This window comes from Cebus imitator, unplaced genomic scaffold (genome assembly GCF_001604975.1).
Source record: "Cebus imitator isolate Cc_AM_T3 unplaced genomic scaffold, Cebus_imitator-1.0 Scaffold590, whole genome shotgun sequence".
Classification (NCBI taxonomy): Eukaryota; Metazoa; Chordata; class Mammalia; order Primates; family Cebidae; genus Cebus; species Cebus imitator.
Window position 1 is genome coordinate 914245 of NW_016107905.1, and position 14270 is coordinate 928514.

Sequence of the window (14270 nt, forward strand, 5' to 3'; positions counted from 1 at the left end):
GAAGGAAGGAAGGAAGGAAGGAAGGAAGGAAGGAAGGAAGGAAAGAGAGAAAGAAACAAGCAACCTTGCTGGTGAGCATGGCGACGTCAGTGAACCTCTGAAGGTAACCCAAGCCACACGATCTTTCCTAAGGCCCCTGCTGCTGGGTGAGGCAGGCCTGGGCTGCTGGCAGCTGCCATCTGAGGAAGGTGAAGCTCAGCTCTGTGCTTTGGTGTGAGCCTCATACCAACCAATTTTCTTTTCTTTTTTAAAAATAGAAGGCTGGGTGTGGTGGCTCACACCTATAATCCCAGGACTTTGGGAGGCTGAGGTGAGTGGACCACTTGAGGTCAGGAGTCTGACACCAGCCTGGCTAACATGGTGAAACGCCATCTTTACTAAAAATACAAAAATCAGTTGGATGTGTTGGCTCACATCTGTAATTCCAGCTACTGGGGAGGCTGAGGCAGGAGAATCTCTTGAATCCCGAAGGTGGAGGTTGCAGTGAGCCCAGATCGCGTCACTGCACTCCAACCTGGGTGATAGAGTGAGACTGTCTAATAAAATAAAATAAAATAGAAACAGGGTCTTTCTATGTTGCCCAGAATGGCCTCGAACTCTTGGCCTCAAGTGACCCTCTTGCCTCAGCCTCCCAAAATGCTGGGATTACAGGCTGAACCACCACACGCAGCCCCATTTTCTTTACCTGAACCGGCCCTCTCTGCCCGGCCATATAACAAACACAGCCCTGTGGACCCTGCTCAGGGTTGATACCCTACGAATGCCAACTCTCTCCCCACGCCTTTCTTGCCCCAGTACAGAAAGAGCATGTGAATAAGACCTGCTGCAGAACCTCAGTGACATTCCAGGCCTGTCAGCACCTGCCAGCAACTCTGCCCACCTCTCAGCTTTCCTGCCACATCTGCCCTTCAGCCTATCTGCCCTCCAGGAAACTGCAGAGTTCACTGTCCCCTGCCCACTATACTTGTGGGGTCCTGCATGTGAAGATTGTGCGGCTTGGCCTGGAATGCCCTCCTTCTTGCTCTTCAACCAGGGGGGCCCTTCTCACCCCAGTGACCTTCCCAGCCCACACTGATGTCTGGGCTTCTTCAGCACTTGCTAGCAGGGCCTGCACTTGGCACTTAGGCCCACTGCCCCATGCCATGTGTGCATCTCGTCCCGACGGGGCATCAGGCTCCTGGAGGGCAGGTCCATCCCACTTCAGCCTTATGGGCCCAGGTAGATGTTCCCTGGCTGTTCCATGGGAATTTCACAGAGCAGTTAAGAACATAGGCTTTGGCATCAGAGAGACCTGACATTTTCCAGCTGGGATTGGGGGTCCATGGGCAAGTCAGCTTTCCTTTTGAGCCTTAGTTTCTTTACCTGTAGAATGGGGACAATAACAACTACCTAATGTGGTTATTTTCAGGGTCAAATGAGATTGTGCTCATCACCCTGCCAATCTGCAGAGGACTCAGGACAGGGCTGAGTGATGCATTCCGTGGTCTGAATACAATCACTGCAGGAAGCAGCACAGGACTGTCTCCAGGGCTACAGCCTCCTCTCAATGGCTTTGGAAATACTGCTATGGATCCAGTACGTCTCCTCAACATTCATATGTTCAAGCCCTAACCCCACATATGACTGTATTTGGAGATAAGGTCTCTAGGAGGTAATTAATGTTAACAAAGGTCATAAGGGTAGGGCTCTAAGCCAATAGGACTGTGGCCTTATAAGAAGAGCTCTCTTTCACTCCTGTAATCCCAGCACTTTGGGAGGCTCAGGTGGGTGGATCACCAGGTCAAGAGATCGAGACCATCCTGGCCAACATGGTGAAACCCTGTCTCTACTAAAAATATAGAAATTAGTCCAGCATGGTGGCACACACCTGTAGTCCCAGCTACTTGGGAGTAGGGGAGGAGGCTGAGGCAGGAGAATCGCTTGAACCTGGGAGACAGAGGTTGCAGTAAGCCAAGATCGCACCACTGCACCCCAGCTTGGTGACAGAGCAAGACTCTAAGAAGAAAAAGAAAGGAGGAGGGGGAGGAGGAGAAGAAGAAGAGCTCCCCTTCCTGGCTGGATGCAGTAGCTCACATCTGTAATCATGACACTTTGGGAGGCTGAAGCAGGAGGATTACTTGAGCCCAGGAGCTCAAGACCAGCCTGGGCAACATAACAAGGCCTTGTCTCTACAAAACAAAAACAAAAACAAAAACAAAAACAAAAACAAAAACCAAACAAACAACTTAGCTGGGCGTGTTGGTACATGCCTGTGGTTCTAGCTACTCAGGAGGCTGAGTGAGAGGATCACTTGAGTCTAGGATTTCAAGGCTGCAGTTTGCTGTGATGGCACCCCACTGTACTCCAGGCTGGCCTCCAGCCTGGCTGACAGACCAAGACTCTGTTGTAAAAATAAATAAATCAACTCTCTCTCACCCTCTTTTTCCTCTTCCTCCACCATGCGAGGACATATTGAGAAGGTGGCCATCTGCACGCCAGGAACAGGTGCCCTCATCAGAACCTGACCATGCTGGCAACTTGATCTCAGACTCAGCCTCCAGAACTGTGGCCAAATACACTGCCAGGGTTTAAGCCACCCAGTCTATGGCATTTTGTTATAGTAGCCCAAGCTGACTGAAACAAATAAATACCTTCCTGCCTTCCTGCCACTTGCAGAGCCCCTCTCACTGAGGGCAAAGCACTGTGCCAGGGCTGGGAAGTGGGTGGGCAGACAATCATTAGACACATGACAAGGAGGGCGCAGGGCTCTGGGGTCCACTGACACCCTTCCTTCAAGCTGCGGCCTCAGGCAAACTCAGACTTACTAAGCCCCCTTTCTTCCTCTATAAAATGGGGGTATGAAAACCATTTCTTAGGGCTGTTGTAAAGATTCCTCCATTGATTCAACAAATAATTACTGGGTTGCCACTCTGTGCCAAGCGCTGCTGTAGGTGTTGGAGATACAGTTGTGAGCAAGACAGACAAAAATCCCTGTCTTCATGGAGCTTACACTACTTGCATGTAGTGGGTGTCAGAGGGTGAATGAATGAGACATAGGGATGTCATATGCCAGATGCTGATATGTGCTATGGAGGAAAATAAAGCAGGTTAAGGGGGATTGGGAGTGGGCACGGGACCATATTAAAGAGGGTGTTCAGGGCGAGCCTAGTTAAGAAGGTAATCTTTAAGGGGAGGAAAGGCGTTTCTGCCAGAGGAGCTGCATGTGCAAAGGCCCTGAGGCAGGAAGTATGCCTAGCTCTCATGGAACTGAGAGGCTGCAGCAGTGGGGCCAGATTGCAGAGGGCTCTATTATGGTAATGACAATAATCATTGAGCCAAATTTATTTGGTGCTTACCACAAGCCACATCTCATTCCAAGCAGTTACTGCTGTTAATGAACTTAACACCACTCACAATGATGCCATGAGAGAAATGTTCTCTGCATTTTATGTGAGCAGAAATGAAGCAGAGAGGTGGCAAGACTTGCTGAAGGTCACAGCACTAATTGGCAGAGGCTGGCTTGTTCTCGGAGTAAGAGAGGCAGCCACTGGAGGGCTTTAAGCAGAAGGGACCTGGCTTATGCTGTAAAAGGCTCATCTGCTGTGTTGAGGGCAGATTGTCAGGGTAAAGGCAGGGGGATTCATTAGGGGCTATTGCCACATATTGTTAGGGGGCAAGAGAGGATCCGGTGGATGGAGACATGTAAAGCTCTCAGCACTTGCCTGGCACATGGAAGGTGTCCCCTAATGTCATGCCCCTTCTTTTCCTCATGCTTCTGAAGAACAGCATAGACAGAGGCAGGGGAAGGAAGGTGGACGCTCAGGGTAGCCTTTGTCCTGTGCAGGCCAGGGATTGTAAAAGGCCCACATGTCACACATGCCATACCCAGCCTGGCTGCAGCTGTCCCCAGGTTGGCTTGGGTGGAAGTGGGGGTCAAGGGAGGGGGGCTAGCTTGGACCTGCAGGAGGAGGACGATGGCTTGGCTGGCAGGAATGAGTTCTGGCCAACGAAGGGCTCATATGGCAAACACACTTATAGGACCCACAGGTCTGGCCTTGCTTACAAATCTATCTCAGCAACAGCCCTGCTATTCCAGCTGCCTCTTCTCAGCGTCTTCTCAGCAGGCAGCTTCCCAGAACCCCAGTTTCCTGCACTGAGGAACACTTCCTCTTCCCACCCCTTCTTCCAAAGTCCTTTTGTTCTCCAACACTCTCATTCTGACTGGAAGCCAGGGGCCACCTCTCTTCAGGCCCTGTGCAGTTGATCTGGCTGTGCCCAAGGGCTAAGGATGGCCACCGTTTCTGCAGCTGACCTCATGCATTGGCTCCTGTACTAAGGGCTCCACATGTATTTGATCCACATCACAACTGTGGAGGGTTGGGCATTTTATTCTCAATTATTCTCACTTCACAAATAAGGTAACTGAGGCTTAGAGGCAAAATAGTGTATGCCACGCCACACCCCTAGGGCAGAGGTGGAGCCAGGATTGGAACCCATGGACTGTAGTCCCTATACCTACTTCCCACAGTCACTGCCTAAGGAGCTGCTCCATCCAGCTCCTGGCCAGGAAACAGATGGGCCAGAGGCCATAAGTTTCAGGTTGGGGTCGCCAGTGTTAGAACTCTGCCACAGACCGGCAATGTGACCGGGACAAGTGACAATAGCTTTAGGTCTCAGGTCCCCCCCTGTGCAACTTCAGGATAATAATAATAATACCTATATTTCATAGGGCTGTCAGGATAATGCTCCCCTAAAGACTTAGAACATGGTGGTAAATATTTAACAAATGATTACTTTTATGATAATTATGATGATGATGATTGGGTTCAGACTCAATAACAACAAGCTGCAGTCTCCCCTGACCTCTTTTTCCATTCGTGCTCACATGGCTGCTACTGGAGGGAGCTCTTGGCTCCAGCCCAGCTGGCCAGCTCCCTGTGCTCCCAACACATGGCTTATCCCTGCATCTGCTGCTTCCCCCTGCCCCCTGTCTGAAGTCCATCCCTCCTTCCAGACCCAACATCAGCCCTGGGAGCAGCTTTGCCCATCAGCTGTGACCCTCGTTTGTCCCCATGCGTTGGGGTGAAGCCCAGAGCATGAGAGAGGTATCTCTGCTATCTCTGCAGAGTGACTGCAAGCTGCTGGTCAGCTCACGTCAGAGAGAATGAATGATTCCCCTAGTACAGCCGGGTGCTACGCTGGGCCCTGGAGCTTGATGATTTGCTGACCTCAAGTAGCTGATAGTCAAAAGAAGGAGAGAGTGTAGAAACCAATCATTTTTAAAATAGCTAATTTTGGCCGGGTATGGTGGCTCATGCCTGCAATCCCAGTACTTTGGGGGGCCAAGGCAGAAGGATCACTTGATCCCAGGGGTCCAGACCACCCTGGGCAACATAGGGAGACTCTGCCTCAACAAACAATTTAAAAATTAGCTGGATATGGTAGCTTGTGCCTGTGGTCCCAGCTACTTGGGAGGTAGGAGTATTATGGCTCACCCTACCTCAGTGAGGTTACAGTGAGCCGTAATACTGAGGTAGGAGTATTGCTGAGGGAGGAGTATTGCTTGAGACCAGGAGGTGGAGGTTACAGTGAGCTGTAATCATGCCACTCCACTCCAGCCTGCGCCACAAAGCAAGACTCTATCTCAAAAGACCCCAAAAAACAAAAGCAAAAAACATAATGTTTATCAAGCTCCTCCTTTGTGCTAGGTGCTAAACACTGCTCTAGGAACAGTACTGTGCTAACTCATTCACTCCTCACATGAGGTAGGTGAGGAAACTGGGGCATAGAGAAGTAATGTGTCCCAGATCATACAACTGGGAAAGGGAAGCTAGGATAGTTGTAAAACACCAGAAGCATACACCGCAACATTGTAAAGCACCAGGGTAGGCTTTAACTTTGTAACATACCAGGAGAGTACACTGCAACATTGTAACATACTATAGTACACTGTAACTTTGCAACACAGCAGGAGAGTACACTGCAACATTGTGACGTACTACGGTACACTGTAACTTTGAAAGACACCAGGAGAGTATGCTGCAACATTGTAATGTGCCATAATATATTGCAACATTGTAAGTTTACGTAAGGTACAGGAATAGTGAAGACCAGGGAAGAATCAATGGTTTAGGGGTCCAGCCAAGCGAGCTCCCCAAGATGTGACAACTAAGCAGAGCTTTGAAGAATGAATAGGAGTATCTTGGGAATTTGGGAGGAAATGGAAGAGGGAGGGATCTATTCCAGAGAGGGGGAACAACATAGGCAAAGAATAGTATGTTCAACGTCATAAAAATATATCTGTCATTATTGGCAGAAAGTGTAAAGGGTGGGCAGTGGTGCAGAGGAGGTGCAGTAAGGAGTGAGTTAAGGTAAAAGACCAGAGACAGAGCAGGGCAGAGTGTGCAGTCCATGTGAAGATGCTGGACTTCTTCCTGCAGACAAGGAGAGCTGCCAGCAAGTTTCAAATAGTGCACTTGTAAGGTCATATTATAGTTTTAGACATGGGGAAGTCCACAACCAGGCAAAGGGAAAATTAAAGTTATTGGGAGGTACACATCAGCAAGGCTCATAGAATAGTTAGATAAGGGCAGGGTGAGCAGAGCTGGGATGACACGATGACCAGGACACTAGCTTGGGTCACAGAGTTGCACAGGTGCCATCCAACATGAATTAGGCAACCCAAGAAGGATTTTCTTAAGCTTTAGCTTTGTCCCCATCTTCTGCCCCCCACGCCAGTGCTCTGAGTGCAACAAGGGCTCAACCAGAGCTTGTTGGTCACCACTGCCTCATGATGAGTCCAGCTGGAGCCAAGGAAAATGTTATCTAGACCCACAAGTATCTTCTACGGTGGGAAGATCTTGTTAAAGAAAGGCCTATCCACTCTGCTGAGCCCTCTAATGTTGGGAGATGCAAATGCCACTGAGTTTAGGAATAGGAGCTAGAAAGGGCCTTGCATAACAGAGTGAAAGAAATTTGAATCTGGCGTAAACCCTGGAGGACAGTGGGGAGGACAAGTGTTGGGACGGTGCAGAGGAGGGAGGATCCTGGGAGGATGCAAAAGCCAAGAGAGTGATGATCCTAGAGTCGAGACAGTGGTGACATCATCTCTGGTGACAGTGAGGTGGGGTGCCTACCAGGGAGCTAACACTCAATTTGAAGATGTTTGTGCTTCTGTAATTTAAATACCTCCTGTGCCCTCCTCTTTGCCACAGTTTCCCTTCGGGATAGGCTGCTAGACTCATAATACCTTGAATGAGAGGCTGCTGTGTTTATACAGCAGCGTGGAAGGCCGGAAAAACTGAGGAAGAGAAGCTGAGTTCCACCTCTGGTTGTGTGACAAGGACCGCATACATTGGTCAGCAAATTAATCCATAAACAAAGAAACTAGTTTAGAGCCTCTTGGGGATTCGCAGAAACCCTGGTACGGATTTTAGACTTCCCTTAGATACGGGATTTGGTCTTGGGACCAAATTTATCTCACTCTCAGGAGGGCAGCAAGAGCCCAGTGGATGTGTGAGTTATACACGAGTTACATTTTTTCCCAAGAAGGCGAACTTCCAGCCTGGCTTCCCCCTCTTCCCCAGGCACAACAGCCAGTCTCCCTCCTTTCTGAGCCCCCTGGATACTGCGAATAGCTATGTAAGGGGTGGAGCTGGAGAAGGACTGCCCTCAGAAGTGACCTTTTCAGAACTGGCAGAAGGAAGGTGGACATGACACAGCCCCCAGTATGTGCCCCTTGTGTCCATTCTGGGTGGCCTGGTGTGCTCAGGAAATGCTCATCCTGGCCTGTGTGTCTTATCTGGCATCCAGTCTAAGATGGCAGAACAGCAGGAATCCTATCTGTGAAATGCATGAGTCATGACACATTAAAGTTCAGAGAGATTATCAAGTCCAAGGGGGTTCAAAAAACTTAGCCAAACTATTCCAACAACAGTGAGACAACTGTGATGTGTAACACAGGGTCCTCAACCCCTGGGCCCTGGACCAGTACCAGTCCAAGGCCTGTTAGGAACCAGGTCACACAGCAGGTGAGCAGGTGAAGCGTATTCTGTGTTTATAGCTTCTCCCCATGGCTGGCTTTGCCGCCTAAGCTCTGCCGCCTGTCAGATCAGCGGCAGCGTGAGATTCTCATAGGAGCACAAACCCTAGTATAAACTGCCTGGCGAGGGATCTAGGTTGCACACTTATTCTGAGAATCTAACACCTGATGAAACCACCCCACCCCCACTCCCTGTCCTTGGAAAAATCATCTTCCATGAAACCATTCATGGCACCTGGTACCAAAAAGGTTGGGGACTGCTGGTGTGAAACATGTAATAGGTGCCTCACGCCTGTAATCCCAGCACTTTGGGAGGCTGAGGTGGGCATGTCACCTGAAGTCAGGAGTTCGAGACCAGCCTGGCCAACATGGCAAAACCCCATCTCTACTAAAAAACACAAAAATTAGCCAGGCATGGTGGTGCATGCCTGTAATTCCAGCTACTCAGGAGACTGAGGGATGAGAATCACTTGAACCTGAAAGGTGGAGGTTGCAGTGAACTGAGATCAAGCCATTGCACTGCAGCCTGAGTGACAGGAGACTCTGTCTCAAAAGAAAAAAAAACCCCATATAACAATGCAGAGGTACTGCTTGAAGTGGGCAGGGAGTCTTGGAGCTGTACCCCTGTTTGTTCCCCATTCCCTTATAATAGACTAAAGGCACCTCTGTGGTTATCTGTGGCACACAATTTGACCCATCCAACCCCTGCTCTATAGATGAGATACTGCTGGCCAGTGGCGTAAAATGCCACAGCCTGTATCATGCAGTTGGTTATTGGCAGAGCTGGAGCTGGAACTTGGAGCAGCTGCCTCTAATCCTAGATTCACTTTCTCTTTTCTTTTCTCTCCCCCCTTCCTTCCTTCCTTCCTTCCTTCCTTCCTTCCTTCCTTCCTTCCTTCCTTCCTTCCTTCCTTCCTTCCTTCCTTCTTTCCTTCCTCCCTCCCTCCCTCTCTTTCTTTCTTTCTCTTGAGATGGAGTATTGCTGTGTCACAGGCTGGAGTGCAGTGGCGCAATCTCGGCTCACTGCAACCCTCACCTCCCAGGTTCAAGCGTTTCTCCTGCCTCAGCCTCCTCAGTAGATGGGATTACAGTCACCCACCACCACACCTGGCTAATTTTTGTATTTTTAGTAGAGACAGCATTTCAGCATGTTGGCCAGGCTGATCTCCAACTCCTGACCCCAAGTGCTTCACCCACCTCACCCTTTCAAAGTGCTGGGATTACAGGTGTGATCACCATGCCCGGCCTTAGATTCACTTTCTACCACACCCACAGCTGCTCTCAGAAGCAATTACTTTGTTATTTTTAAGCCCTGGAGATAAGGAAGATGAACTGTCTGCAAGCTTCAGGTCTGGCCCACACACAGGTGAGATTCATTTTCAAATAGGACATCAATAGCCACTGAGGGCAGCTCCTTGGGGACTGGGTGGGAAAAAAAGGGTTACTTCTTTGCACAATTAACTCACTTAACTTTGGCAGACCTGGCCTGGGTAAATAATCATATGGCCCCAGTGAAGCCTGACTGATATGTATCATTTCATTTATGGCTGTGTGATCCCTAGAGTGTGCCCATCTCCCTAACCCAAGGATTCCTTGTAACCTGGATACTACCACCACAGAAAGGAGAGAGGGTGGCGTGCAGAGGAACCTGAGGAGACTTAGAAAAGGCAACTTCCCCTGCCTCTGTGCCTCAGTTTCCTGTCAGTGGGCTTGGGAGAGCAGCTCTGGAACAAGGAGCCAGAGAGTGAAAAACACTATGAAATCTTCAGAAGAAGTAATTTGGTCACTATTTTTTTTTCTGGAGGCAGAGACACTGTTCCCCAAGTCCTTCTTCATCAATGCTGAAAGAGCTCCTCTGCTCTGTCCCTCCCCAGACTATCACTCCCATTAGCAGAACATCCCTGCCCCTCATCTGCCACCCGGTCACTGTTCCCCACACCTTATGTTGCCACTCTGGTAGAAGTTTGAAGAATAGAAGTTTATTTTTTAAAGAGCGTCCTGGAGGCATCCTCCACAGCAGAAAAGTTACAACTGTGCTTGGGGACACCTCACACAGCCAGCTTAGGGGGATGCCAGGGGTGCCAGAATGTGAGACCAAACCCCAGTGTCACCAGGGTGAGGCTGAGCCTGGTGCCATGGTGCGGACATGCTAAGCTCTTCTCTCTGCTCTGGGAAAGCTCTGCATTGGTGTCACCTCTGCAAAGCAGTGCTGAGAACCAAAGTCAAAACCCTGGGCCCCAAATCTCTGTGGGAAGAAAGTCTCCTCAAGTCTTTTTGGTATGGTGACCCTCATCTGCGCAGATAATCTTTATACACTGTGCAGGTTGTGGCCTGAGATTTGGGACACATGGTCACTGTCTCCACGGCTCTCCTGGCACTGGGTGGACACCATGAATCTTAGCTCCCCGCGTCAGGGACCCACTAATGTTCTGCAAGAGTAAACTACTCGGCTGAGCTCAGGACCTACTGGCTACCTTGCCCATGGGGAGAAGGAGGGGTGAGGAGGAGTATAGATGCTCCTGCTGCGGGAAGGAAGTGTGTACGTCCTTCTCTCAAGGGCTCTAGCCTTGGGAGGTGTTCAGGAGGGATTTGGGAGAGGGAATAGAAGGCTGGCAAATGCATTCAATCTCAGGAAAGAATTAGCCGAGCCCAAGCCCCTACAACACAACACTGGTTGAGGCGAGACCCCCCACTCCCTTCCTCTTTGTCTTGGCACTGCCCAGGTCTTTGCCAGGTCTTGGCACTTCTGTCTCCACTGCTCACAGACCAAGGTGAGGACACAGTCAACAGCCTTCCCTTCTAGACACCTCTCCCAGATTATTTGATCTCTGCTAATTAATGCTTTGATTCCCTGCCCGTTTTGTTGTCCACAGGACGTAAGTTGACCCTTCAGCTCAAGGGTATCTTCCCACCCCAGGCAGGCACAGCTGCTTGGGCAGTGGAGGCTGGAGGCACAGGTCCTAAGACCGACCCTGAGCGGAAAAGGTTTTACAGAACCCAGCCGGCCACAGCCAGTTCTATCCAGCCCATTCTTTATTAATGCAGCAACAAGCCTTTTCAGGCCCCCTCCCCTCAGCTGCCCCAGCCATCGATCGCCCTAATGGCAAGGCTCTGCAGTGGCGGCCCTGAGCTGCTCTGTCCCCAAGTCTTCCTGTGGCTGCTAATTAGCTGACCTGAGACTCCACTTTGCAGATGGGAAGGTGGGGCCCAGGGGGCCCTGATGGGAAATGAGAGGGGCTGAGCATCATTCTCCCTCATACCCAGGGCCTCTCTGGCTGGCTCTGTCACTGATCCAAGGCTAAATAGCATGTGTGTGTGTGTGTGTGTGTGTGTGTGTGTGTGTGTGTGTGTGTGTGTGTTGTGTATTCCCAGAACTGTGAGCACAGAGGCCTAGAGTGGGTAGGTGGGATGTTAGTTCTTTCTTGAACCCCAGGTGAGGGGTAGTCTTTGTACAGTGGTAGCTCCAGAATTCCTACAAAGGAATTTCTACCCAGGTAACAATCTCCTTAGAAGGGGGAATAGAGGACTTGACTTGAAGCTGTATTTGCAGAGCATACATGCTGTTCGGATTCTGATTGGGTAGTTTTTGGGTGGCTGTGGGGACCACGGTAGTGGATGGAGAAGATGTAGAGTCTCTGGGTGGGGGACACTAAACCTCTCCAAGCCTCTTTGGCACCACCACTGTGCTTTTGCTGGGGTCCTATGGCCTGTACACCTGACCCTGGGGGATCACAGGCACCTAGCATTTTCTAGGGATGCAGTCAGATGAAAATGTCTGGCAAGAGAAGTCTTGGTTGACAGGACCCAGAATAGCAGCCAGACCCAATGGAAAAGAAAGATTGGCTATCTGGAACTGCTAAGGCAGAAGAGAGATGGGTGCTGGGGGAAGATATTCTGCACTTGAATCTACACACAGTCTTTCCACCCCAACTCGAGTGCCTTGGCACAGACAAGGCTGCTTCTGGCCCCTGGGGGCTGTAGCTCACATAGCACAACCCTGGAAGCTCCCCAAATACTCTCCGTGCTGCTCCAAGCCTCCATTTAGGGAGTCAGAGATAAGCTCAACCTCAGAGGAACTCAAGGAGCCTGTATTCCATTAAATCCTAGAGAGAAACCTGTCAGAAGTAATAAAACAACATGAAACCAGAGATGTAAAATGTGAGATACTGTCCATGGCTCCATTTGTTCTGCAGTCTTCTAGAAACATTAAATTATTCATCAGAACAGAACATCAGTATCCCCCACTACCACATCCATGTGATCTGTGGTCCTAGGAACACTGGAGGCCCCCCTCTGCTCAGGGGCAGACTCGTAGTGTGGGATGGGGAAGGGGCATCTGGATACCCCTGGTTTCCGGGAAGGGTCACACCTCCAGGGAAGGGCTGGACAGGGTTTGCGTTCTCCAGGCCACACCAGTAGTAAATCTCAGAACTGAAATTGACTGGAGAGTGGAAACTGTTGAGAAAATGGCCCACAGCACCTGCAGCCAGTTGGGAGCTTCCTGCAAGTCCAGGGCTGTGAACCCCCTCTTCTCCCAATACCTCCCTGGCTCATTTGTAAGTGGAGAGTGGCTACCGATGTTGGGGAGTCACCTCTGTGCTGGGGACCAGGCAGCTGGTGCTGAAGGATGTCTGGGACTACCCGGTTTCTCCCCATCATCCCTTGCAAAGGATCAAGACTTGGCAGGACCAATCTATCCCCTACCTCACTCAAGCTGACTCCCTCCTTTCCAGCTCTTCCACCTGAAGCACTGGAATCTCTTTTCCCTGTGCTCACTGTTAAAAAAATCATTTCAAGGGACAGCTGGAGGGGTTGCCAAGGTCACTTCCCCAGGGACAAGCACCCTTCCTGGCCCTTCCTCCCTCCCTGTCCTGAGCCTTTCAGAAGCACCAGGTCCCTCTCTGTGTAAGGGTGGGTGGTTGGTGGGAGGGAGACTAGGCCTGGTCCTCCCGGCCTGGGTGAGGGGTTGTGAAGATGATGGAATTGCCAGTGGGGGGTCCCAGGAGGGCATCTTTTTCATCTTTGGCTAGAGATGGAGTTTCTCCCTCGCCTCAGTCTGACCTGACCTGACCCAGCTGGGATCCCACCCCGGCCACGGTCTCTTCTGCCCACACCCAGCGTTCCCACTCGAGGCTCAGGTTCATTCCATAGACAATTCGCCACCGCCCCAGGGCAGGGGTCCCATCCCCGTTGTCCTGGCCCAGACTAAGGTCCACATCTTCCGGCGGGAGCCAGTGTAGAGTGAAACGGGGTGACGCCAAGGTCACACAGGAAGGCAGAGGCAGGACGGCTACTGAAGGGGGTGAGAGGGGTGCCAAGGCCCGGGGCTCTCTCCCGGCGGTCCCGTTGGGGCGCGGTGGGGGGGCACTCACCGCCGGGACCACTTGGCCGACGGCCTCCCGAAAGGCCGCTTCCACAGCACGCCGTAGAGCTGCACTTTGGTGCTGATGTCCAGCGCGTCCGAGTCGGCCTGCTCCAGGGACGGCGAGGGAGACACCGAGTTGGACTTGGACGTGAACATGCTGCCTCAGCGGGGCTGTGACTGGCCCGGACCCCACCTCCCCGGGATCGGCAGGGACACAGGGCGAGGGGCGAAGGCGGAGCCGTCGGGGAGGGTCCCAGCGATCTGAGAAGCGGAGCTGCCCCGGTCCGAAGCTGCCGCATCAAAGCGCGCGGGAGGAAAGACGTGGTGAGAAGGGGGCGCGGGGCGCGCAGCCGGCGGCTGGGGCTTGGGATTGCCGAGGGCCGGACGGGAACTCGGCAGGGAGGGCGGCTCAGCCTTGGGCCCGCGGCACGTCTCCCTCCCCCCGGCGACAGCCCCAATTCTGGTGGCCGCGATTGGCTGGGAGTGGCAGGTGAGCCGGCGGGAGGCCTGCCGCGGGCGCCAATCAGGGCGGGCGCCGGCTGGAGGGCCGGGCTTCGTGCGTCCCGAAGGTCCCGGCGGGTCGCAGGGTCCGGGGACCCTGCCGCAGAGCGTCCCCGCCCCCACCCCGTGCGCCCAACCCCACCCCGGGGTCCCCCTCGGCGTGCAGCGCCGACTTGGAGACGGGGACCAAGTCCGCCTTGGGAGGGGCTCGGAGGTACTCCTGCAGACATCTGCTCGCCTCAGGCTGGAGGAGAGGACAGAGCGAGGGCGGGGGGTCGCACACCCGGCCTGGAATTGCACCGCAGTCCCTGTGGCTCCGGGAACTGTGGCGGCCCGGCTTTTCCCTAGTGAAGTGGCGATGCCGGGTGCTGGCGCCTCCCCGGG

General features: G+C 52.1%; 1 protein-coding gene across 2 annotated transcripts in view; it reads right to left on the reverse strand.

Moving 5' to 3' along the window:
* PLEKHD1 (pleckstrin homology and coiled-coil domain containing D1) overlaps positions 1-13809 on the reverse strand; it is a 36354-nt gene extending 22545 nt beyond the window's left edge. The window contains exon 1 of one of the 2 annotated variants that reach the window (XM_017516508.2): positions 13393-13809. In XM_017516508.2, coding sequence (XP_017371997.1) covers positions 13393-13541 — 149 coding nt within the window. In that variant the 5' untranslated portion in view covers positions 13542-13809. The remainder of the gene's footprint in view (positions 1-13392) is intronic. The other variant, XM_017516509.2, reaches the window with a different exon arrangement.
* Between the last annotated feature and the right edge of the window lie 461 nt (positions 13810-14270).